The following is a 26,513-nucleotide window of genomic DNA, read 5'->3' as shown; positions in this document are numbered from 1 at the left end:
ATGGATGTCACACGTCTATCAAGTGAAAGATATCTTAAATGTGACATGATGGCACATGCTGCAGATATTGTTATTGAAAATCAGCTATCCAGCAGACGTGACTGCCAGAGAGACTTATTTTATCAGACATGAAGAATGTCTGAATTTTAAGCAATATTATTTCATACAGTACAAAAATGAGGAATAAAGGAGTAAATAACAAATAAAAAGAACTTGCATGGATAGATGGGTTATTTCTGCTATAAAAGTGTCACAAAATCAGAGCGTAAGGCACTCAATATGACACTTGACACTGGATTGATGAATCTATCCCATAATTAAAGTCTCTAGGATTTCTTGGCTACTTTAGGAGAGAAGTGATCTTGTCTGTGTTCTTACATGCATAAAGAAAGAAATAAAGGAGAAAGAAACAATTCAAGAAACAACTACAACCCTGAAAACACAGTGCATTCTCTGTTCTAACTATAAGGTCAGCATGTACAATATGACAAACAACATCCCTGACCATTTAGTCATTAGCATAGACACAGTAGAGAAAATGTATATGGGTCATTCCTCTTATGAGTATGTTTTGAACTTTTAAATAAATTAATATGCTTCTGTAATTTAAGGAACTATTGTAGTTATGTAAAAAGGGTATACCACACTATCAAAAATATGCTCGTCAAGCAAAAGCACTTGATTATTTAAACAATGGTTAGAAATTTAATGGTTGGAGTAAAGCTAGTGATTGCTCAGTGAAGGATTGATTAGCTTACATGAGGGTGTCAATATGAAGTTAATTTATAGTTTTGAACTATCTTTTGAAATTTTATAATTGCAACTCATTGTACATTGGTCTGCCCCAAACTGCGTTATCCCACCTACAGCTTGTTCAAAATGTGGTAGCTAGGCTTTTAACAGGGTCAAGAAAGAGGGATCACATTTCCCCGGTTTTAGCATCTTTACAATGGCTTCCAGTGAAATTCAGGGTCGATTTTAAAATTCAGATATTTGTCTACAAGGCACTATCTGGTTTCGTGCCCCAATATATCTGTGAACTTCTACACCCTTACTCCCACCAGAGTGCTCAGGTTTTCTGATCAACTTCTATTGAAGGTTCCTTGTTGCCGCTATAGATCGAAGGGAGACCGTGCCTTTTCTGTGATAGGCCCTAATCTCTGGAATAGTCTCCCTTTCCATGTGGTCAGCTTCATCACTAGCCATTTTTAAATCTTCTTTAAAACCATATTTGTATTCTGTCTCTTTTGAATAGATCATTGAATAGGTTGAAGTGGATTAATACATGATGTTGTATTTAAATTAAATTAAAATGTCTGTTTTTTAATATATTTTGGTTGTTTAATCTGTAAAGCACTTTGGGTCAACTTCTGTTGTTTTTAAATGTGCTCTATAAATAAAGGTTGACTCGACTATAATTATCATACCAATTTCTCTAAACAAGTAGAATGGAATGTTTTTGCCAATTGCCATTTATTTCATTTTAGAAGTTCTATACCACAAAAAATTAAAATAAAATAATAATAATAATAATAATTCTGCTCAAACCAAAGTAGTGTATAATTCTTCAAAATTTAAAATTTGAGTTTAAAATCTTATACAACATATCAAAACATATTACATTTATGGGACATGAAAATGTATTGCATAGTAGAAATGAGCCATACATTTTGTACAGGAAATTAGTCTAATGAATCTAATCAAATTAAAACCAAATATTCTTGTGATAACTGGAGATTGAAGCACACGCTTAAAGCCATCTACAGTATCAGTTATCTATTAGTCATATGCATATTATAATCCTACAGTGAAGGAGAGACTGAGAGCACACTTCTCACGTCACTATACAGCACAAATCTGGGACGACCTTTCCCATTGACCACATCACACACGGGCCCCCACAGCATATTTTAAGTGTTATAAATAAGTGGCCCATTTTTTTCTTTTTCCCTTCCCCTCTTTCGTCAGGTCATGTGAGGCATCCTTCTGTCCCATATTTACAATATTAATTAATTTTTTTGCCAGTCTAGTTACACCTCTGTAGAACAAGTCAAACACAGCTGTAAGATTCAGACAAACACTCATCCCTGGGCCCAAATCCATTTCTCAGTAAAGCAAATGTAGATGGAGGAAAAAAGAGCAATAAAGACACATGTGAGACAAGGAATGACATTTGAAACATCTGTTAGTCAACACCGCCTGTAAAATTAAACCAATAAAACTGAAAGCTCAACAGGGAAGCAAGTAACCTTCAGTTGCTAGAACATCTATTATTCTGTGACACACAACTTGGCAAAACAGAGACTCTATCAAAGTGATTTATTAGGAGTGACTTTGGAGACCTTTATTGTACCCATCAAAAGCTGAGTGCACAGGCTACTTCATGAGAGAACTGCTCATATATATGTATTTGTGGGTGCATAAAGACCAGTTTAATGCTGGAAAGCAGAAAGCAACAATACAAGAAAAGTACACGCCTGGACTACAATCTGTGAATTCAGACTTTACTATCCAACTTTGTTGTGGCTTTTCATGTTTGACTTATTTTTCTCACAGTGTGATATCAGCAGTGTGCCGCAGTAAACACGTCAGTAAAATATACCCGGGGAACTGATGATATGAACAGTTGTGGCAAATTGTTTCTAAAAAAAAAATAATAATAATTCTTTGTAAATGCCATAGACAGATGTTAATGAGAACTGCACTGTGTAATTAACTGTATAAACGAGGCATTATTATTAAGACACAGAAAAGCTTTCTTTTAAATCAGGTCTTGAGGGTCAGAAATAAATGAAATGGAACAATTTCAAAAGGTAAAAGAGAGGCGTAATTGCTCAGGTCTAACAGGACGTCAGCAGATCACAAATAATGTAAAACTTAGTGAATTCAATTTATTAAGAAAAAAATAAGATATTATATATATATATATAATATAAAATTATTATTATTTTTTTTTTTTTTTTGCAGATCAAAGATATTTGATTAAAAAAGTTAATATTAAAACTGTACCCAGAAAAAATTAAACAAGGTACCACATGTGGCCATAAAAGACACTCTGTCATTAACATGCAGAAAACATCTTATTTCACACCTCACCTTATTTCAAGGTCACCTTTGGCTCAGTAGGTCAATCCAAGTCTTTACTGAGCTCAAGATGAAACATGGACAAACACTAACAAAACTATACCAAAATGTACCATGATTTTTGGAAATGGCACCATGGTAATACCATGTTTTTGGGAAATATACCATGGTAAAAGCATAGTATTCGTCAAGTTCCTTGGATTACTTTGTACTGTACAAATCATGGTATATAAAATGATAAATAAGTATGATGGTACATATCAAAGTATCAAGGTAATACATCTGATACCATCACTGTACTATGGTAATAGCACAGTACTGTTTTAAGTACCTTGGAGTTCCTTTTAAATATGAATATGAATATGGTAGTCATTAAGTACCATAGTATATATCAAAATACTATGGTAATACCATCTGATACCATGGTACTAGCCATCACTGTAGCATTGTACTAGCATACAGTAGTATTCTTTTAAATACCTTGGAGTACCTTGTAAATACCATGATATATGCATACCATAGTACCATAGTAATACCATATTATACTATCAATGTACCATGGTACAAACACGGTACATTGTCTAAGGGTTGTTTTCTTGTACATTTGTTTCCCTCCTTTTGAGAACAGTAGTTATATGCATAAGTTTACATTTCCACTCAATTAGTGGTGCAGAATAGTACCAGCTGGACCAAACAGCAACCCAACAATTTAGCAAATGACCACAGCCACTGCGGGCAGCTCACCATGGGAACATTGTCAAAACGTCTTGGTAATGAGTGTAATCTTGGTTCCCTGAAAGGAAGGAACGAGACGCTGTGTCAGTAGCTGATGCTATTGGAGCTCCACCCAAGGGTGACGGTCTCTGAAACCCTATACAATCACGTCGATTTTGACCGTCAGGTGTCACGTGGTGCTCCATCCATCTGGATGTCATCGTGGGCATATAAGTCAGGGCCCAACACCACATCGCCAGAATTTTTCAACTGTAGGGAGGACAGCTGATCTCTCAGTGCCTTAACAGCTAGAAATCAGTAGTGCGGCAAAGTTCTGCAGTGTCTCGTTCACTGTTTCAGGGAACCAAGATTACACTCGTAACCGAGATGTTCTGACTCAAGTTGATAACTTTGATGATGCGCCAGTATCACCATGCTACTGATTTACACACGTCAATGCCTTCTAGCGAATATGGTAGTAAAAAACATTGGAATGACCTCCCCTTTGTATTGAATTTTTGTTTTTATGGTAATAGCATAACAATGTCACTAAACCCTCCAGGTAGTGAAACATTCCGTGAATAATTCTGCTTCAAACATAGTGGGAAGACGAGACAAAAACGGTCATAGACCAGAATGTGATACATTGGTACTAGCCGACAGGATAGTGGACCAGTGAAAACAACACTCTTCACAATGTAGTGCAAAAAAGAGATCAAAATCAGTTTGTTTGATCAGTTTGACACCAACCATCCTGGGTGGTGAAACACGGCACAAAGCTCTACCTCGCCTAGGGTTGTGCCGATAGATGATGATCTCGGGGATCGACGATGCCTTTGAAGACGTCAAGACGATATTTGGCTCGCTTTCCCATTAATGTATAAAAGTATTATTATTAGGCTATTATTATTATCAAATTAATATTACAAATTATTTGCCCGTAGACACACACGCACTTGAAGAAACACTTAATTTTAATATTAAGAACAGATGACAGAAAAGCCATCTATGCGCATGTATGACACACTGTATGTACAGAGGCGTGCATGTAAAAGGTTCTCACTCTTTCTTGGTTTCTGTATAATGTTTCTTTTTTTTTTTTTTTTTTACAAGAACAGTTTCATCTATGAGTGTTGCAAATGACCTCAGACATCTCAGCTCAGGATGTGCTTTGAGTTCAGTTCGCTTTATTTCCACAGAGCAGTTAATTGTGAATGCAACTCAGCAGCCTATACATCTGTGAATAAATCATAAAATAATACAAAAACACATTCACCTCGAACCATGATTTATATTTCAGTGATTATTATTATCATCATTATAATTATTATTTTTACATTTATAATTATTTTTATGTCTTCATTTGTGTAAGTAATTTTCAGCCTGCATGTTTAGACGGATACTTGTCTGACGGTAAATGGAAGGTTACTTATATATATATATAATTTTTTTGGATCACTTCATTATTTTATTTGCTTTTTCATTTCGTTTGGAGTGCAATTTGAATTTAGAAATGTATTTGATTTAAGTTTTTCATTTTTTAAATAAATAAATTTAATTTTCAATGCAAAATCACTAAAGCAACAATATTCACCGATCCATTCATCGAAACCCAGGGGTTTCCAATGTAATTGTATATTGCGAGATACACTGCCGTTCAAAAGTTTGGGGTGAAAAACTGAAGTGTTTCTCATGATCTGAAAAACCTTTTGATCTGAAGGCGTATGCTTAAATGTTTGAAATTAGTTTTGTAGACAAAAATATAATTGTGCCACCATATTAATTTATTTCATTACAAAACTAAAATTTTATAAAATGTTTTTTTTTTTTAATTTAAAAAATGGATGGCCAAATAATAAAGAAAAGCAGCCAATAAGTGCCCAGCATAGATGAGAACTCCTTTAATACTGTTTTAAAAGCATCCCAGGGTGATACCTGAAGAAGTTGGTTAAGAAAATGTCAAGAGTACATGTCTGCAAATTCTAAGCAAAAAGTGGCTACTTTGAAGATGCTAAAATATTTTTAAAAACATATTTTTTATTTATTTTGGATTTTTTTTAGTCACAACATAATTCCATTTCTGTTATTTCATAGTTTTGATGACTTTACTATTATTCTAAAATGTGAAGAAAAAATAATAATAAAGAATGAGTAAGTGACCCGGACGGCAGTGTGTGTGTGTGTATGTATATATATATATATATCGTGAAGGAGGGAACAAAAATGTATTCACACACATGATATATTTTCCCAGACAACAAAATACCCGACCGGTAGAGAATGCACAGATGAATTAGGTTATTTGCAAAAGAGTTGTTGCACTTCACAACTGCTGTAAAGCCATCTTTCAAAAAGTTGAACAACACACATTTTAATTGCACTTCATTTTTTTCCAGTTTCATTTGAATTTTTTGTTAAAATAAATACAAAATAAAGTTCAAAATTTGAAATCAAGGTGTCTTGCTTTATTGTGTAGGCTTAACCCTAACCCTGCTTAATGAAAATTGCCCCATAGTACCACCTAGCGTCCAACCAGCGGTAATACCGGTGTTCGTCAGTTTGAACGTGAGCAACGCCCAAAGTCGGCATTTTATGGCACACAGCCACCTTGTTGAGGGGGCTCTGTCCTGTATTATGGTGTCAAGTACCCACTGTGACAACCCTGTTGTGCCAGACGAGCCCCATTCAGGGGCCAGACATGAGGTACCACAGCTCCTCGGGCTTGCAAGAGCAGATCCCACCTCAAAAGAATTTCCCACGGAAGAGCATCCAACAGTTCTACCAACTCTGGGAATCAATGGCTGTTGGGTCACTTCAGGTAACTAGCAGCACGGTTTCCCTGTCTTACCGTATCTTGCATAACACTTGGTGTAGAAGATGGACGGGAGGGAATGCATATTTGCATTTCGTTGGCTATTTGTGAGCTAGGGCTTCCAAGCCTAGTGGAGCTTGCATCATGGAGTACAAAAGGTGACAGTTTGTGGTCTCCAGGCAGGCAAACAGGTCCACCTCAGCTTCTATGAGCATAATGCAGCATACTGTAACTATGAGTTGATAGAAAAATTAGGTGTATGCCTGGCTGAAAAGATGAGTCTTTAGTCTAAACTTAAACTGAGAGAGTATGTCTGAGTCCCGAACTCTCTATGGAAGAATATTACATAGTATAGGAGCCAAATAGGAAAAGGACCTACCTCCTTTTGTGGATTTTGATATTCTAGGTATTATTAACAGGCCAGAATTTTGCGATCTTAGTGAACGTGATGTTATATAGCGTGATAGAAGATCACATACATACTGTGGAGCTAGACAATTAAAGGCTTTGTAAGTAGTTAGAAGTATTTTAAAATGAATAAAAAATTTAACAGGTACGTAGCCAATGTAATGACGCTAAGATTGGGCTGATATGATCATATTTCTTGGTTCTAGTCAGCACTCTAGCTGCTGCATTTTGAACTAACTGAAGTTTATTTATGGAACCTGCAGGACATCCTCCCAGTAATGCATTACAATAATCTAGTCTTAAGGTCATGAACACAAAAAATGTGTCATATCTTAGCAATATTTTTGAGATGGAAGAATGTTTTCAAAAGGACAGATTGCTATCAAATAGAACACCTTAGTTCTTCGCTGTAGAAGATGACGTGACAGTACATCCATCGAGAGTCAAATTATATTTCAGCATCTTATTTTTTAGAGGTTTTTAGAGGTTATTTTTAAAGGAAATTTCTACCCATCAAGTCTCTGATATCATTTGGGTATCATCAGCATAACAGTGAAAACAAATTCCACGGTTCCTGATAATGTCTTCCAGGGGAAACATATAGGGAGAAAAGAAGAGGCCTTAAAACTGATCCAAGTGGCACTCCATACTTAACTTTAGTTTGATCTAACTAATTCCTTATTTACACAGACAAAGTGGTAGCAGTCGGATAAATAGGACCTAAGCCAAGCTAATGCTTGTCCACAAATGCCAACATAATTCTCAAGCCTATCCAAGAGAATTTTGTGATCTATGGTGTCGAAGGCAGCACTAAGATCTAAAAGCACTAGAAGAGAAATGCAGCCGCGATCAGATTATAAGAGCATGTCATTTGTAACCCTGATAAGTGCAGTTTCTGTACAATGATGGTGCCTAAATCCTGACTGAAATTATTCATATATACCATTTTTTTGAAAAAATGAACATAGTTGGGAGGACACTACCTTTTATAGTATTGACATAAATAGGAGATTTGAGATCGATCTATAAATCAAGCTGGATCTCCAGGATCAAGCTGTGTTTTTTTGATAAGCAGTTTAATAACTGCTATCTTAAATTTTCTATAATGAGTTAATAATATTAAGAAGAGGTTCTGAGATTACAGGAAACAATTATTTTAACAACTTGGTCGGTATTGAATCTAACATACAATACCGGTCAAAAGTTTTGAAACACTTGACTGAAATGTTTCTCATGATCTTAAAAATCTTTTGATCTGAAGGCGTATGCTTAAATGTTTGAAATTAGTTTTGTAGACAAAAATATAATTGTGCCACCATATTAATTTATTTCATTATAAAAATAAAATGTAATAAAAAAAAATTAAAAAAAAAACAGTTTTTGAGACTGTTGACTTGGACCAAATAATAAATAAAAGCCAATAAGTGTCCAACATAGATGGGAACTCCTTCAATACTGTTTAAAAAGCATCCCAGGGTGATACCTCAAGAAGTTGGTTGAGAAAATGTCAAGAGTACATGTCTGCAAATTCTAGGCAAAGGGTGACTACTCTGAAGATGCTAAAATATAACACAGTTTTGATTTATTTTGGATTTTGTTTAGTCACAACATAATTCCCATAGTTCCATTTATGTTATTCCATAGTTTTGATGACTTTACTATTATTCTAAAATGTGAAGGAAAAAAATTATAATAAAGAATGAGTGTTTCAAAACTTTTGACCGGTAGTGTACATGTTGTTGATTTTGATGTTTTGATAAGTTTGTTTAGCAATTCTTGTCCTATGACAGCAAAGATCTGAAGTTGCTCTTGGGGAATAATATAAGACACTGTCTTTAGAGGTGCTATTGCAGACGGTTGCATAATTGCAATTTTGTTTCTGATGATTTCAATTTTATCGGTAAAGAAATTCATAAAAGTCATTACTACTGTGCTGCGATGGAAATTCTGGTTCAGTCAAAGCTTTATTCCTTACTAATTTATCCACAGTACTGAATAAACACCTAGGATTATTGTGGTTATTTTCTATGAGTTTGCTAAAATATGCAGACCTGGCAGCTTTTAGAGCCTTTCTGTAGCTACAGACACTATCATTCCGTGCACCACAAAAGACCTCTAATTGAGAACTTGAGTGTGATCATTGTACCATGGTGTGGGGCTTTTCTCTTTAATTTTCTTTAATCAAAGGGGGGCGACACTATCAAGAGTGCTAGAGAAGACTGTATCTGTATTTTCTGTGAAGGTTATTAATGAAGCTACCTTTAGTGGTCAAAAGAGATGAGATAATGATCTGAGATGTCATCACTTTGTGGCAGAATTGCTATATTATCAAAATCAATTCCATATAACAGAATTAAATCTAGCATTTGATTATGGCGATGAGTTGATCCCGTCACATTTTGTCTGACCCTAACAGAGTTGAGAATATCGATAAATGCTAATCCCAGTCTATCATATTCTTTATCTATGTGAATGTTGAAGGCACCAACGATTAAAGCTCTATCCACAGTAACTACTAGACCAAAAATCAGAAATTCTCTAAGAAAATCAGAATATGGCCCTGGTGGTCTATATACTGTAACAAGAACAAAAGATAACTGAGATTTTTTATTTATATCTGATGATGTCACTAAGCATTATCAGTTCAAAATAACTGAATTTATATCCTGACCTCTGAGTAACACCAAAAACATGACTGTAAATTGTAGCAACACCTCCTCCTCGACCTTTCAGGTGAGGCTCATGTTTACAACAATAACCTTGGGGAGTAGACTCATTTAAACTAATATATTTATCCTGTTAAAACCATGTGTCAATCAAACAGAGCGAATCTAAACTATGATCTGTAATAATTTAATTTACAATTAGTGCATTTTTTTACAACAAATGCTAGCACGCTACAAACACAGACTCAAGCTAGGCGCCAACAGGAACAGGAACCAAAAAATGGACCCAAGAGGGTAGTCAGCTTGACTGGATTTTGTACAGGACCCAGATTTTATTTTTATAAAATTTTATCAAAAGGTAAACCAGCACAGTACCAAAATTATCAATCATACAAAAGGTAACCTTCGAACCTTAAATATATTAATGTTACCATGAACAGAATAGGCCCAACAATATGCTAATTTATTAACATGGCCAAAGCTGAAAATTTTGGTTTCTAAAAGTCTCTTGAATTTCAGTTTCATGCTCTTTGCAGCCAACAATTCAATGCACAATCTCTTTCAATACGTTTTTTTATGTAGTCTGGGTGGTATTGTTTTGTCTTGTGTAGTTTTGTTCATTATTTTCAAGGATGATGGCATATACATGTGCATGTTGGCATACTGGCTAGCACCAAGTGAGAGATGAATTTGTGCCAAAATGTTTAATGGTTTGAATGGACGCATGGTTCTTAGTTAGCTAAATATCTACCAACTGAAGGTGAACTGAAAAATTCCTGTAGATGATGTTTGCCTTGATTTGTTTGAGTTTTCAAAAAGGCACATTAATGAGTGATATGCAGGAGGTGCTGCTGTGACCCACCTTATCAGACTGCCGCATGTAGCAGTACATGATCCCCCGCATGCACTTGATGGCGGAGTGCTCCAGCTCGTGAGTGCGGCCCATGTCATCATCAATGCGCCTGTATGACAAACATTTTCCATGAGTTACAAAGAAACAAATTATTATGCTGGCATCTAAAACAGTGGTCTCAACATCTTTTCATCCAGGACCCAGATTTTACATCAAGTGGTATTCCCACACAGTAACAATAATGTTTATCCTTAAAAAGTAATCAAAAATGTCCTTAAAATCAAACTTTAAAATGTATTGATATTACAGTTTTAGAGTATGGGGGCATGTCACGGAAACCGAATTGGCATCTGTCTTATTTGGCTTGCTTCTAACAAGTGAAATAACATTGTGCCAAAATACAGTACAATACAGAGTTTGGGATATGGGAAGTGTTTTTTCCTCCCTTTAAAAAGTTAATAAACTTATTTACTTTGCTATATTAACTATACAAGATTATAGGTTTAGTTGCACTTTATTATTTGCATTTAGCATTGCTTTTCACTGCTGTCCATTGAGAACCACTGGTCTAGAATATATACAATATCAAGGACGATATTTCATAAGAAATAAGGAAAGAATATGTCTTTACCACACTACACAAGATACTGGAGGGAATTCACTAAGATTGAATTGCGCCCAGTAAAAAGGTTATTTGCACGTGCTAAAGGTATTATGCTGATCAGGCAACGGTGCAAACGTTCCCACAAAATCGCTTCTGAATGCAATTGGTTAAAGTGCCTAAGATGGTGCCTTTGAGCTTTCGCCATACGAGTGTGAACATGCTTACTTCGGTAATATGAGCGCTCATAGAAACTGAGTGAGATGTGTTACTGCGGTGTGAGCAGGGCTTTATTGTTGCTGTGAGGGGAGACTTCCAAAGGAGACTTGTTTGAGACTTGGCTGAAACCAACATGAGTGTGTTTACAAGTAAAGAATGAGAGGAAAGTGGTTTATAAGCGACAGGAGATAACATCCTCTTAACATTGTTGCGTGCCTCTGCCAGCAACAGTGAGCCGACCAAGGTTATGAAGTAAATAGTGTTAAAATTGAGGGTAATACTTTACAATGAGGTTCTATACGTGAACATTAGTAAATGCAATAGCTACTGTAAAATAACAATGAACTATACTTTTACAGAATTTATTAATCTTGGTTAATGTTAATTTATATGTACTGGCAAACTGATAATTTTTTAACATTTCAAGTTGTATACATTAACATTAGTCAATATATTATGAACGAACAGTAATTAACAATGAACAATAGTATATTTAAATGAAACATTAACCTAGATTAATGCTGTAGAAATTGTTTTCATTGTTAGTTCATAACACCGAATGGATTAACCAATGTATACGAATTGAACCTGTAAAGTATTACTAAAAAGTGACTGAATTTGCATATGTGTAATCAAAGTTGTTAACAGAAATTGCAACTTTATAAAAAGTATTGGTTGTTCCCCAGCAGAGGATTTCTATGACATTATTTATCCTGCATTTGCATGTCCAACTTAAAATTGTATGGCTCTCCGAATCTGTGTCCAAACAAAGCACTATTTAAATGGCTATTATTTCTCGGGGTTCCTGTAGCTTAACTGGTAGAGCATGCACTAGCAACGCCAAGATCATGGGTTCAATTCCCAGAGAACACACAAACTGCTCAAATGTATACCTAAAATGCACTGTATGTTGCTTTGGATAAAAGTGTCTGCCAAACATGTAAATGTAAACAGTAATGGTCATCAATGTAACAGCATACATAATGTAATGTGCTGAAATGTTGTTTATTGTGATATTCTAACTGTTAAGAGAAATGTCTTGTGTTATACATTTGACTGGGTTGTAATGTCTTACATTGAGAGGTATTCCTGAAAGTTTCATGTAAAATATGTGTGTTGGGACATCCTGCTCAGGGTGTGCAAGGGGGAGACTGTGGGCAGAAGGGGTGTCGTGCCGATTTCTCACTCCCTAGTATCCTTGTTTAGTGTTGGTTGTAGGGGTGGACCTTAGGGATAAGGACCAATGACTTTTATACCATGGTTAAGGTTGGGCGTTGGGGTTGGTTTAAGGGATAAGGACCAATCAAGCAGCATATATGTATATGTGCATATGTATGTTCATGTATTTGTGTGTATATAGGTGTAGGTTTATGTATGTATGTGTATATGTATATACTGTATGTGTATGTATGTCTTGCTTAGAGGTTTGCTAGCCCTTGGCATGGTATGCTGCCTTCCTGGGGCCATTGAGTGAGGCTCTTTACTGTCTCTTTCCTTTTTTGTCACAGATGAATCTCAACATCATAACAATTATTTCTTAAGCAACTTAACTGTCCCTAAAGTTTTCCTGGATGTCAAAGCAAGATCTTTACATCATGTAGCCATTGGTGGGTGGCACTCAGATGTGTAGTGATTGCAGTTGAAATTAGGAAAACATCATGCTCTTATGAGCAGAGGGCAGGGCTTCACTGACTGGACAGATCAGGGACTCGGGCACTCCTACCAAGGAATGTGCAGGTGCCAATCGACCTTTGGTGGGGGTGCCGCACCATGCTTTGGGTCAGGGTATTGCAAGCTTTTGGGCTGGATGTGTCAGAGGGGGATCAGTTGCTGTATGCATCTATGTGTGTTTGCATTTGAGTATGTAGGGGTATGTATGTGTATATATTATATATATATATATATATATATATATATATATATATATATATATATATATATATATATATATATACATATACACACACACACACACAGTTTGCATACCCTTGGAGAACTGGTAATATAGATACCATTTTTAAAGAAAACATGAGTGAGCAGGAAAAACACATTTCTTTTATTTCTTATGGGATTCATATTCAACTGTAGGTTATAACAAAATGGCATAATCATAAAACAAAACATGGCAACAAAGAAAAAAATGAAATGACCCCTGTTCAAAAGTCTGCATACCCTTAGTTCTTAATATTGTGTATTGCCACCTTTAGCATCAATGACAGCGTGCAGTCTTTTGTAATAGTTGTCTATGAGGCCCCAAATTCTTGCAGGTGGTATAGCTGCCCATTCGTCTTGGCAAAATGCCTCCAGGTCATGCAAAGTCTTTGGTCGTCTTGCATGAACTGCATGTTTGAGATCTCCCCAGAGTGGCTCGATGATATTAAGGTCAGGAGACTGTGATGGCCACTCCAGAACCTTCACTTTTTTCTGCTATAACCACTGGAGGGTCAACTTGGCCTTGTGCTTAGGGTCATTGTCATGCTGGAAAGTCCAAGAGCGTCCCATGCACAGCTTTCGTGCAGAATAATGCAAATTGTCTGCCAGTATTTTCTGATAACATGCTGCATTCATCTTGCCATCAATTTTCACAAGATTCCCTGTGCCTTTAGAGCTCACACACCCCCAAAACATCAGTGAGCCACCACCATGCTTCACAGTGGGGATGGTATTCTTTTCACTATAGGCCTTGTTTACCCCTCTCCAAACATAGCACTAATGATTGTGACCATAAAGCTCTATTTTGGTCTCGTCACTCCAAATTACAGTGTGCCAGAAGCTGTGAGGCATGTCAAGGTATTGTCGGGCATTTGTGGCATTGGCGGAGTAAAGGCTTCTTTCTGGCAACTCAACCATGCAGCTCATTTTTGTTCAAGTATCGTCATATTGTGCTCCTTGAAACAACCACACCATCTTTTTCCAGAGCAGCCTGTATTTCTCCTGAGGTTACCTGTGGGTTTTTCTTTGTATCCCGAACAATTCTTCTGGCAGTTGTGGCTGAAATCTTTCTTGGTCTACCTGACCTTGGCTTGGTATCAAGAGATCCCCGAATTTTCCACTTCTTAATAAGTGATTGAACAGTACTGACTGGCATTTTCAAGGCTTTGGATATCTTTTTATATCCTTTTCCATTTTTATAAAGTTCCATTACCTTGTTACGCAGGTCTTTTGACAGTTCTTTTCTGCTCCCCATGGCTCAGTATCTAGCCTGCTCAGTGCATCCACGTGAGAGCTAACAAACTCATTGACTATTTATACACAGACACTAATTGCAATTTAAAAGCCTCAGGTGTGGGAAATTAAACTTTAATTGCCATTTAAACCTGTGTGTGTCACCTTGTGTGTCTGTAACAAGGCCAAACATTCAAGGGTATGTAAACTTTTGATCAGGGCCATTTGGGTGATTTATGCTATCATTATGATTTAAAAAGGAGCCAAAAAACTATGTGATAATAAATGGCTTCATATGATCACTATCCTTAAATAAAATAAAATAAACTTTTGCACGATCAGTCATATTTTCAAAATCAATGCCAAAATTTCACAATTTCTGCCATACACATACATACATAGTATATACATTAACTGTATATATGCAGTTTTGTGTATGTTTGTGTGTGTGTATGTATTTGTATACGCATGTGTATGTATGTATATATGCATATATATGTGTATACATAAAACAATGAGTGGCCTGCAGGTTTGACAGGGGGTTTGTAGACCTATAATTTAAATTATCCGGATTTGCATTTACATTTTATGTACACTTTAACATAATTAAAGATTATTTCATTAATGGATTAAATTAATCCTGGCTTACTGTGCATAGTGAATTTCTACAATGGTACTGTAACTAAAAACTACTACGATGCAGCATCTAGGCAACTGAAGAAATCTCATTTTAAGCACACACATGCACACCACCCACATACAGTATACTCCTACAAAAGACAAACAGACAGTAAATAAAAGGTTCAGGCCTTGCTGTCAGATTGGAATCATCTTAATTAAGCTCCTCTGACAATTATAATATGTAGAGGTGCATACTGATGACTGTTTCTCTCTCTGATATACGCCAGCTCTCTATTTTTACTCTCGCTTTCGTCTAGAGGAACAACCCTCACCAGGAGAGAGAGAGAAAGGAAAAAACACCAAGTCTTAGGAGTTCAGTGGAAAGTCTTGTTCTTGGGTGCCCTACTGTAAATGTTTCAAATGTTACTTTAACCCGGACCCCTTAGTTGGGGTAGTATTTTATTCTATTGACAGCCATAATTTAAGTAAAAAATAAATAAAAATAATAATAAAATAAATTGTAAACCAAATTAGCATTTAATTTTGTGATTTTTTTTTTTTAAATTGTCATATTTGGGGGTCGATGGAATTAAAAAGTTTGAAAGATCCTAATGTAAAACACAGGGAAATACTGGAAATGGACCTCTTGGAAAAAAGTTAATTATTCAGCAGGTAAAATTATTCAGAACACAAGGCCAACTTTGGAGAAGCTCAAGAACAAAAAGACGAATGTCCTACGATGGACCAGGCAAGGTGCGAGCAGGATGGTGTGAGCACCACAGCATAGCAGCGGCATCTTTTTTTCTTTTTCATTTTCTCCCCTATTTGGATTGCCCAATACCCAATGCACTCTAAGTCCTAGTGGTGGTGTAGTGACTCAATCCGGTGGCGGAGGACGAATCTCAGTTGCCTCCATGACTGAGACCGTCAATCCGCCCATCTTATCATGTGGCTTGTTGAGTGCGTTACCATGGAGACGTAGTGCGTGTGGAGGCCCACGCTATTCTCCGCGGCATCCACGCACAACTCACCACGCGCCCCACTGAGAGCGAGAGCCACACATTATAGCGACCACGAGGAGACTACCCCATGTGACTCTACCCTCCCTAGCAACCGGGCCAATTTGGTTGCTTAGGAGACCTGGCTGGAGTCACTCAGCATGCCCTGGATTCGAACTTGCGACTCCAGGGGTGGTAGTCAGCGTCAATACTCGCTGAGCTACCAAGGCCCAGCGCTTTGGACAGTCCCACTGGAGCAACCTGGGGTTTTGCTCAAAATTGTTGGTCAAGAGCATAATGGTGATAGTTCATGAATTTTCCCTTGCATAGTTTGAACCTACAACCTTTCAATTATCCAGTAGATCCAGGCTACATCATCTCCTGGACATTATGTTCAATATAGTGCTCTCTTAACCAAGCTTTGAAAACGGCAGTGCAAAAGCAGTCTTCCATTAATCAGAACAAACTGGAACAAATGTATCTGGAAGAATGGACCAAAAATACTTCCCATAATATGATTAAAGCTGACATTGCAAAAAGTTTTTCACATTCTTTTTCCTACCTTAATGACTTTCTTTCTTTCGTGGTGCACATAAGGGAATGTTTGTCAGAATGTTTGGGACTCACAGCCTCCTACCATTCTGCCTAATACCTCCTTTTGTGTTCCACAGAAGAAAGAAAATCATGAGGGTTTGTAACATGAGGGTAAGAAAATGATGACAGAATTTTCATTTTTGTGTGAACTATTCATTTAAAGGGGTCATAACATAAGGAATAACATTTTCCTAGATCTTTTGACATATAAGTGATCATTGTACTATAAAAACATACTGTAAGTTTCAGAACTGAAAACGTCCTCATTAATAGAAAAAGAGCATTTATTTAAACCAAGCTGCAAAAACAGCTCATTTGGAATATTTGGAACTTGTGACGTCACAAGGACCAAATACATCTACATATGCAATGCCTATTTTTCCATCATTGCACCCTTGGCCCCGGTCACTGGTGCTCAGTCAATCACACAGTTGAAGAGAAGAGAGATGCGCCTGTAATAGGAGATTCATCCAAAGTGGACTTACACAGGACACCTTCATGTGCCTATCTGGATTTAAATGTTTTTTACATAAACATGCACAGACAGACATCTTTGACCACTTGGTACATATCTCAGGCCGCTTTTAAAAGACACTCAAGTTACAACTCTGAAGAGGAGAAGCTCTCTGTCATTCAGCTGCTGCCTCGTATTAATTTCGCCCATCTGCACTATTTTTAGATTTTGGTGTATGAAAACATGATGGAATGATATTGGAAACTGGATGTGTCTTCAGTGTATTTTACAGTTGATTATTTGTTCAGCTCATATCATACCAGTCATAATAAAATTCAAGCTTTGCAAAGGAACTGTTATTGAAGGATAGGGCAGTAAAAACACTTGGACGTGATCACAAAAACCATGAGTAAACAGTTGTATTCATGAATATTTCATATGTCATAGTTTATGTGATAGTTTATGGTGCCCACACCGTTTACACCGAGCATGTCCATTGACGCGACGTAATGCACTGTCTAGACCAGACCTGGGCAACTTTCGGCCCACGGCTCATTTATTCTAAAAGCTTATTTTTTTCATTGGATATTTCAGTTATCTTGCATTGAGACCGTACGCACCTCCACAAGCGTTTAACATGCTCAGGGTTGCCAGATAAGACACGCAACACCTCCAATTTGAGATTTATACTTGCACAAACTGGAAATATTCCGCCTAATATTATACTTATTTTGTGTAATCAGGCAACCATGCACGCGAATGCGCTCTTTCTAGCTCTCGCGTTCCCCTTTGAACAAACTTAGCGATCTCTAGTGCAATATTCTGCTCAAGGTTAAGTGTTATACGGCCACTCTGTGTCCATTCTTGATGCTGCTTATGATGTTTGGTGCTACTAAGTTTGCAGGTAAACCTTCTCAGTGATGAAATAAAATATATAAGTAAATCTCGCCATCACGGACACGCGAGGGGTAATCATTTAAACGTGAGCAAAAGCAAGCAAGAGACGAATATGTCCTGTATATTCGGATGCGATGTGTTGAATGTGTGTTATGCGTAACCCTGACATTTAGGTATATAATGTTGTTGAGCTGGTTCATTCTCTTCCACTTGAGTTTCAAAAATGGCTCTATTCGAGGGGCTGCACGATGTCAGCCAATCAGAACAGTGGGCATTTACGTTGAAGTTTTAAGGAGGCGCTTAGGCCAAAACCGAGCGCTTCAGACCGAGGGCAAAATAATAATATATTACTAAATTATGCCAAAAAAAAAACAAAAAAAAAACTTCACTAACATCATCAGTTGACCTCAGTGAAGATAACACAACTATAAAAAAAAAAATGCATTTCATGACCCCTTTAATTCTACATGCCTAAGAATAAAGCCCATGTCTTAATGTGTAATGATCTTTAATATGTTCTTAGATTTCATGGAAAGACAAATCCACGTATTAATATTCAGTATCTGACCTGTATGCCAAAGCCAGTGCCCAGATACTAGCAGCGCAGTAGAGGGAGTCTCTGACTTTAGCTTCCTTACAAGTGGAACAAGTCTTCACTGGGAACAAACCAGTGGTAGGGCTCTGGAAATTCAGAATGGTGCACTTCACTAAGAGAAAGGGAGAAAGAAAGACAGATTTCTCAGACAAAGCCTGATTTAGTCTTAATAATGTTACTGTCAAAACAAAGCACTGATATAAATGGAAGAAAAACTGTTTACATATCTTTGAAACACCTTTTTATCACTGTTATTCTTATTTATTCAAATTCTGACAAAATAAAAAATGTATTAATAAGTCAAGCTAATTTTCAAATATTATTGCATTACTTCAAAAGTATTATGAAGAGAAAAAAAAATCAAAAAAAAAAAATCAAACAACACAGCTTTATCCAACAATGAACCCAACTTGTTAAACTTATTCTCTCCCTCCACTGTGATTTCTCTTTACTAATGTATAACCAGGCTGAATAGGGTCCTTCATTTTTCATCAGCACATTATGCCAGCACAAATGAAAGGGACATTCATTTCGAGCCATCATTTGTTATGTAGAGTTTGGGTCAATTCAAAGAGACACTGCCAGCAGGGCTGGGGGATAAGGAGACACTGGGGGAATTAGTCAGAATATTAATATACTCTTCAGAGAGACTGCAGCCAGGATTACTCAGACTCCCTCGGAGGAAGCCACCATTCCAGGCAGGGCGACAAATATATCATTATCTGATTAGGCTTTGTACTGTAACTGTGGTTGATGCCGGCAGGACAGAAATGAAGACTCCAGTTTCCGACAGGAACAGGCTAGAGATCAATTTGTTCAAAGAAATACACCACACACCCTGCTATTCCTGGCCATTTTCTCTTGTGAAAACCTTAAATTACTAATCAAGAAAGGCTCATTTAAAGTCATTTTACAGCCGCCATGGCACACAGAGGCAGATGTGCATCATCTGAGAAGTGACTTCTTTAGAAAAGGGAAGAAAAGCAAAATTACATATTATTTGCACTCATCTGTGGAACAAGGGATGGAGCACATCATAGCACTCTAGATGCAAATGCTTTGAAGACTGCATCTCTCTTATCATCTATCAACCTAATGCACGTCTAAATCAAGCCCTAATGCTGCAGACACAAACGTTCTGTTTCCAAGAAGCAGCCATTTTTTCTCCACCAAGAGGAAAGGGAGGGGGGTCCATCACAAAGAGAGAGTAAGATGATGATGGAGAAAAGGGGTGGAGAATGAACCACACAGACAGAAGAGACAGAGGAAGAAAGACAAAGAAAGAAAGAAAGAAACAGTTTTGCCCATTAAAAGCTAAAGCTCGTTTTCCCCAGCCTTAATCTTGTGGAGGCAGGGTACAGATAGCAGAACTGCATTCACAACAATCAGGCAGAAGAGGAGAAGATGAAATGAGTGGCAGTGAAGCATGAGGACATTACCACATAAATAGGAAAACCCAGAAAGACAGAGAGTGAAAGAGAGAGAAAGATGAGAAAAAGAAAGAGGCCGAAGATAAAATGGCAATAATGTTCCAAGACTAATCTAAGAATAGTGCAGAACAACATGCCAGTATGCATTATGCAATGTTGCAATGCAATGTGTTGCACTTTAACACATTTGAATTCACAATGTTGATGGAGACATTCAATGAAAGTTAATGATAAAGGGTTCCCATAACTTTTGTCCAATTAAATTTCCAAGACTTTCATAGGCTGGAAAACGAAATTGTAAAAATTCCCTGATATTTCTAGGTTTTTCATGACCGTGGGGACCCTGTAAAGATCACTGTGAGGGCTGTACAAGCGAGTAGAGCAGCTGGTCAGTGCTAAGATGCATTTCAGAGGCTGAAAACATGGAATTTGTACAAAGAATGGGTCTCATTCACTAAGGCCAGGCTCAGACTACAGGAGTTTTAAAATCCTAACCGATTATGAAATCTGTTTGCATCATGCACATAAGGAGAATCTTCATAGATTTTCTTCTCTCAAATCTCAAACATGCACACACTACAAGATTTGAAAATTGTGTCGTATCACACACTACAGGATATAATTAAGATTATCATACCAGAGGAAGCACCTCACGTGATCTCACATGATCTCATGGGGAAGCAGATGTAAATAAAATAGAGACTGTGATGCGACAACTTGCTGTAACACTACTTATTCTTTGTAGTGAGAAAAAACAAAAGCAGAAGGCTAAACGAGTGTGGATGAGAAAATGGTTGGGGAGACGGGGTCAACATGGGTTGTCTGTTCTTCAGTGAGAACTGGAGGTGAGATTTTAACTGTTGATTTTAATATCTGTCAACAGTAGTATGCTAGCTAACGTTAGCCTCAAGGGCTAGAATGTTTACCATTGCTTGGCAACACCGTCAGCTGCTCCGGGAGTAACATTAGCTTAAACGTTAACGTTTAGCTAGCTAGCTCAAAAGCGATAAGTGAAAGTACTGACGTAATCATAATCGTAATCATCCAGATTTTAACTCCTAAATATCAAACATTTTTGATATTATCAGGGTGGCCCCGATGTGTCTGCAAGCAGTTTGGGAGGTTTAAGACTGGATCTCTAAACCCCTCACATTACCAGATAATCTGGGCCGAACATATGTACTAACCAAGCTCCAGGACCAGATTTCTCCTCAGATTGTCGGGCGGGGTAAATATGGGATAAATCAGCCTAAATCTCCTGTAGGCTGAGCCCGACCTAACCATGCATACTGAAGGGGAGGGTTTTACCCCTGTCTCTTCAGCATATTGATGAGCTGAATACATTCACTAGCAATTCTTATAATAAAAAGGTAATCATTGTCTTCTTAATCAGGTGCATTTATTTAGGTTATGTTATGATCATGAATGATACAGGTCATTTGTGTACTTGACCTCTGAGGGGTGACTAAGGGGTCTGACCCATGTCAGGAATGCAGTAACAGTGCTTTCTCATTCAGCCAGGCTCCCAAAGAATGCATATACATTCGAGTTGTAATTTATTAATTGATTATTGGTCAAATTAAGCAAGAGTTTTATTATGTTTGACTTTTAGGTCATTAATGTGCCACATGTCTTAACTGACACATTCTTAACATTTGTACCTAAAAGTATATTTCAGCCTAACTATGTTTATTTCAGCTGGATAAGGCCTGTGTTTTAGTAAGGCCTTACTTAACCTTGAGGGAAAGATAGTCCTTTGTTTTGTCTGTCTCTGTTTTTGCAGAGATTTTTTAGAGTTTTGAGAGTCAAGTGACTAAGTCAGAGGGTATCAAAAAGGAGAAGAGCCCTCTCGATCTATGACTCACCTCTGACCTGTATCTGCAGACCAACTTACCTTAGCTCATTGACCCCACCCATGGGTTTGACTTTACTTTGCTTATATTAGTTCACATTTACCATATAGTGTGCTGTTCAAAATTGTTCATAATGCTGACAAATTATACATCTTTATATGTCAACAATATTAACTCTTGACTACTAGTCTAAATTAGTTCGAGGTTAGATCCTCTACTCATTTTCGTTCTTTTCTTTTTTTTTTTCTATTTTACATATGGAAATTTGGAGAACTTTGTGTTCAGTAGCTCTCTCTCTCTTTCTCTCTCTCAACTGATTAAAACTAAACTTTGACTCCTGAGACCTGTACCACAAAGCTAGTTGAACAAATTTAGGGTTACAGGATTGGTTTCAAGTGAAAAAACCAAACCAATCCAATCAGGTTTAATCAGTAACTTGATGCTGCTCATCAGCTTTCTCTGTCAACTCAGGCTTTAGTCTTGGGCTTAAGATTTGTTCACATTTGCACATAAATAAGCGACATTTGCAGCGAACAGCCAATTGCATGAAACATGTAGAGGTACAGAGAGAGAGCGAGCAAGAGAAAGAGAACACTATTCACTTCTCACAACAGAGTCAGCAGGATTTACTTCCCCCCTGAAGGCTGATCATTCTGAAAATATGTAGAAATGAAATACATTTAAACAGCACAACAAGAGCATTTACACTGCACAAGAGATCAACATGAAATAACATAGAATTAAAATGCATGATTTACACAACACAAAGAATAACTGTAGCATTATGAAGAAATTAAAGACAAGAAGAGCTCAAGAGGACTACTGGACACAAATTCTAAATGTGATAAAAATATAAAACAGCTGTTATATCAGTGTGTAAGTGGATTCATTTAGGTCCACAACAAGAACACACAGGCTTAATAATTTTAAAAGCTTTCAAACTTCATTTAAAATATAAAAGCTGTTGTATTCATTTAAATTGAAAGCCTAATATATTTTAATATCATTAAAAATTAAAACAGACGAGCACTCCGAATAATAAGGCATATTTTATTTATTTATTTTTGTATTTTGTGTACTGCTTATATTGAACTTCAAATGAAATACTGTATGTTCATCTCTAGTCCATGAAAGAAGGGGTTTGGGTGGCATTCATTTCTTTCTGATATATTCATCTTGTGGAGTAATTATGCTTTTAAGATTTTAAAATCGATCATTATTTGCAGGTATTATTTTAATCCATCTTACTAGCTGCTTTATAGCTAGCCTAATATTATATCATGTTTATATTTGTATAGATATTTTATGGCTAGTGTAGTTAAATTAAAAACAATTATAGTGTACTTAAATGAAATACAAGACTCCATTGGCCGAAAACCTATTTAAATAATTTATCATGAAAAGCTGATTTTGTGGATTTCTACTATTTTTTTTTTGTTTTTTTTTTGAGAAGTGCGCTTTAAGGGAGATGGGAAAATGACTTCATTGCATCAGATATGTCACTTTACTCACAGTTGATTGGCTCAGTATCTGTTAGCGACCCGTTACTCAGAACAAAACCTGATACGGAGCAGGTTAGCCGTGGAGCGTAAGTTACTATGGCGATGAACACCGATAAAGGCTGACCCACTGTCATGGTACCTAAACCCAGGGCTGATGCAAACTAAACCAAAACTTACCTGGCTAGCCACCTAAACTTGTGAATAACCTGATCGACACGGGTAGATTTTTGCCCATTACGCCTATCTTGCGTGCCATGTAAACACCTTACCCCGGGTTCTTACTGGCTCATCCAGTGTGCGCACGTGTTGAGCGCATGCCTCTTCATGATTTGACGTCAAAAGTAGAATAAGTAACTGATTTTAGAGAGAGAGCAATCAGTGTATTGGTGTGCATGTAAACAGGCTCATTGTTCATACCAGTCTCTCTAATGGGTCAAGCTGTATTCCCTTACAGTGCGCACATATTTGTGTGTGAAATCTGCAAATGAATGTTTTCACACAGAAATCATGATACATCAATAAATAACATTTATTCTAAATTGACGAAAAAAACGTTCTGTTTTTCTGGTCTGGTTTTAACTGGTTCTGCCCGTGCGCGCTCAGTGATAGAGCGCACAAACGCTTGGATGTGCTTGGATGCGGTTGGTGAAATGCTCCTATACAGCCCCGAAAAGTTTTGTCAGATGGTTGAAGCCACTGTGAACGAGTGTCCCTCATAGCTCTCATGAACACACGACAAACATTAAGATTTTCACTGAAAGATGATTTACATTGACTCACCAAACCTATAGTATGCATTCAAAAGACTTGGAATATGATGCATGGGTTACATGGATAACTTTTATAATACTTTTGAGTGCTTTAAGCTTTAAAATTAGTCAATATCAACTGCCATTGTATTGAGTAGACGGACTGTTCTGCATAAGAAAGAAAGTTTTATGGGTTCAGAACGATATGAGGGTAAGTATATTATGTTTTTTTTGTCCGATGGTCTCACAATATCAAAACTGTCTGACTGACACTAGCAATAACACCCTCACTTGCGGGAATGATCAATCATCATCACAAAAAAAAAAAAAAAAAAAAAAAAGAAGAAACCAGCAAATTAGAGATATTTCTAACAGTGTTGAATTACAGAACAATTAACTTCTAATAAAAACTATGCTGAGCCTTAATGACCTCACAAATACAAAACACTACAATATAATTACAGAATGTAAGGAAATCATGAATCATATTGTATCTGTTTTAGTCTGTGCAAGATATCCTTTTAATGCAATTGAACTTATCAAGAAGTTCTTACATTTTACTATTTCAATAACTATGGCAAAAGTTCCATCTTCAAAGAATAATGTATCTTTGTCTAAACAGACAAGAAACTATGAGAATGAATACAAGCAAAAACAAAGCTCTTTTAATCTGACATCTGGCATTTAAACAAATGGAGCAGTATTTATTGTCATGGTGAAAAGTAGAGAGGAAAGTGAGATTAGGTGAGAGGATAGAGAGAGAGAGAGAATGAAAGAGTGTGCAGGGAAAGAGATGAGTATTGATTAACATCAAAATGCACGGAGAAGCACAGCAATGAGAAAACACTGGCTACAAATGAATCTTGCTTAAGTCTTTATGTGCTTGGACTAATATATCTGCTGGGAATCATAACTACTGTATAAGCAACGGTTTGGAAACTTTTTCAAATACTCTAATTCAATTACAAAACATCTTTCCATAATGGAATAATTTGTACTTGTAAAGAAACTGGAATACTAGTGCCACATAATAGATTGATCAAACTACATTAAAAAAAAATCAGGACTCACTTTGCAATGTCTGACAGTAAATTTTTTGCTTGGTTTATAATTCTTACCACATATTAAAATACAAAAAGGACATCAATTCTCACCTGCGTTATAGAAGCGGTCAAGTTTTACCCAAAGGGGCTCATCTTCCCGGTGCAGAATGGAAAGCTTAAGGGGTTCATAGATGGAGCCTGATCACAGACAGCAGAGCAGAAATTCATATTAAAGAACACATTAATCTACATAGGCCTGAAATATGATATTATGATGCTTATCTTATTTCTAGATGTAATTCAAGTGCCACTGGGTAGAAGTGATGAGCATATTTCAAATCCAGCATAGCTTGTTGATGGTGCTACTAGAGACCATTGACCTGCTACTGGCTCACTTTGGGCTATTCAGTATGCTAAGGTTGAGTGGACTCGCCAAAATCAAAAAGTGGTTCATTTAGTCTCTGTAACCTGAACCATTTTCTGTTCCATTTATAAAGCTAAGAGCAGCAAAATGTAGATTTACTGAGATGCAAAGGCAGCAAAGCATGCCAAGAAAACAATCAAAGCAAAACACGAAAGACTAAAGCTATTGCTCATGAGTTGCATTCATCAAACGTCAGTGCAAACACATAGAGTTTGATTGTAAAATTTAAGGCACTGGCACAAACTGTGAATAATGGAACCTGACACCTATAAATTCAGCTTTTTTTGTGCCGGAGTGAATTTCAGGGGAACCCCATCAACTGAAACACTATTTTAGACAAATTTAACTTTGGAGCAATTAACATTTTAATAGAATCGACCCAGGGTCAATACCACAGGTACTGAAAATTCACATTTCCTAGCAAATTAGCATAATTCCTATCAGTTTAAAAGTAGCAGGGACAAAGTTATCTCTTTTAAGATAACTCCAGGTAAGTAGTGCACATCCAATAGGCAAATGAAAGATCCTCCTTATTTTAGTTTCATCACCTAAATCAAAAGTAACTTGCCTCAGGTAGCATAGATACCCTCTGTTAACCGCTTTGATCGGACATTGACAGAAAGAGATGCGAGGTACTGGATTGCATTACTGATTTGATTAATCACGGAATTTTGCCCATAAGCTTATTTATGCCTCTTACATAAGATGAAACACTTGTATTATTTTATCTGCAATGAAAAATAAAAATAAATTAAGTACCCAGTTTCAATTAGGCATCAAAGACTTTTTAATTTCTGAACCAAGATTGAGGTAGAAATTCTAGGCATGAGA

At 36.8% G+C, this 26,513-nt stretch overlaps 1 protein-coding gene across 3 annotated transcripts in view; it reads right to left on the bottom strand.

Annotated features, from left to right (window-relative positions):
- Positions 1–26,513, bottom strand: part of phkb (phosphorylase kinase, beta) — a 108,689-nt gene that overhangs the window by 80,225 nt on the left and 1,951 nt on the right. For all 3 annotated transcript variants that reach the window (XM_051716458.1, XM_051716449.1, XM_051716441.1), the window contains 3 exons: positions 25,370–25,456; positions 18,655–18,793; positions 10,547–10,646 (listed from right to left, as the gene is read on the bottom strand). In XM_051716458.1, coding sequence (XP_051572418.1) covers positions 10,547–10,646; positions 18,655–18,793; positions 25,370–25,456 — 326 coding nt within the window. The remainder of the gene's footprint in view (positions 1–10,546; positions 10,647–18,654; positions 18,794–25,369; positions 25,457–26,513) is intronic.

Source organism: Myxocyprinus asiaticus, chromosome 2 (assembly GCF_019703515.2).
Source record: "Myxocyprinus asiaticus isolate MX2 ecotype Aquarium Trade chromosome 2, UBuf_Myxa_2, whole genome shotgun sequence".
Lineage (NCBI taxonomy): Eukaryota > Metazoa > Chordata > Actinopteri > Cypriniformes > Catostomidae > Myxocyprinus > Myxocyprinus asiaticus.
This window is presented reverse-complemented; position numbering and strand designations above follow the sequence as displayed.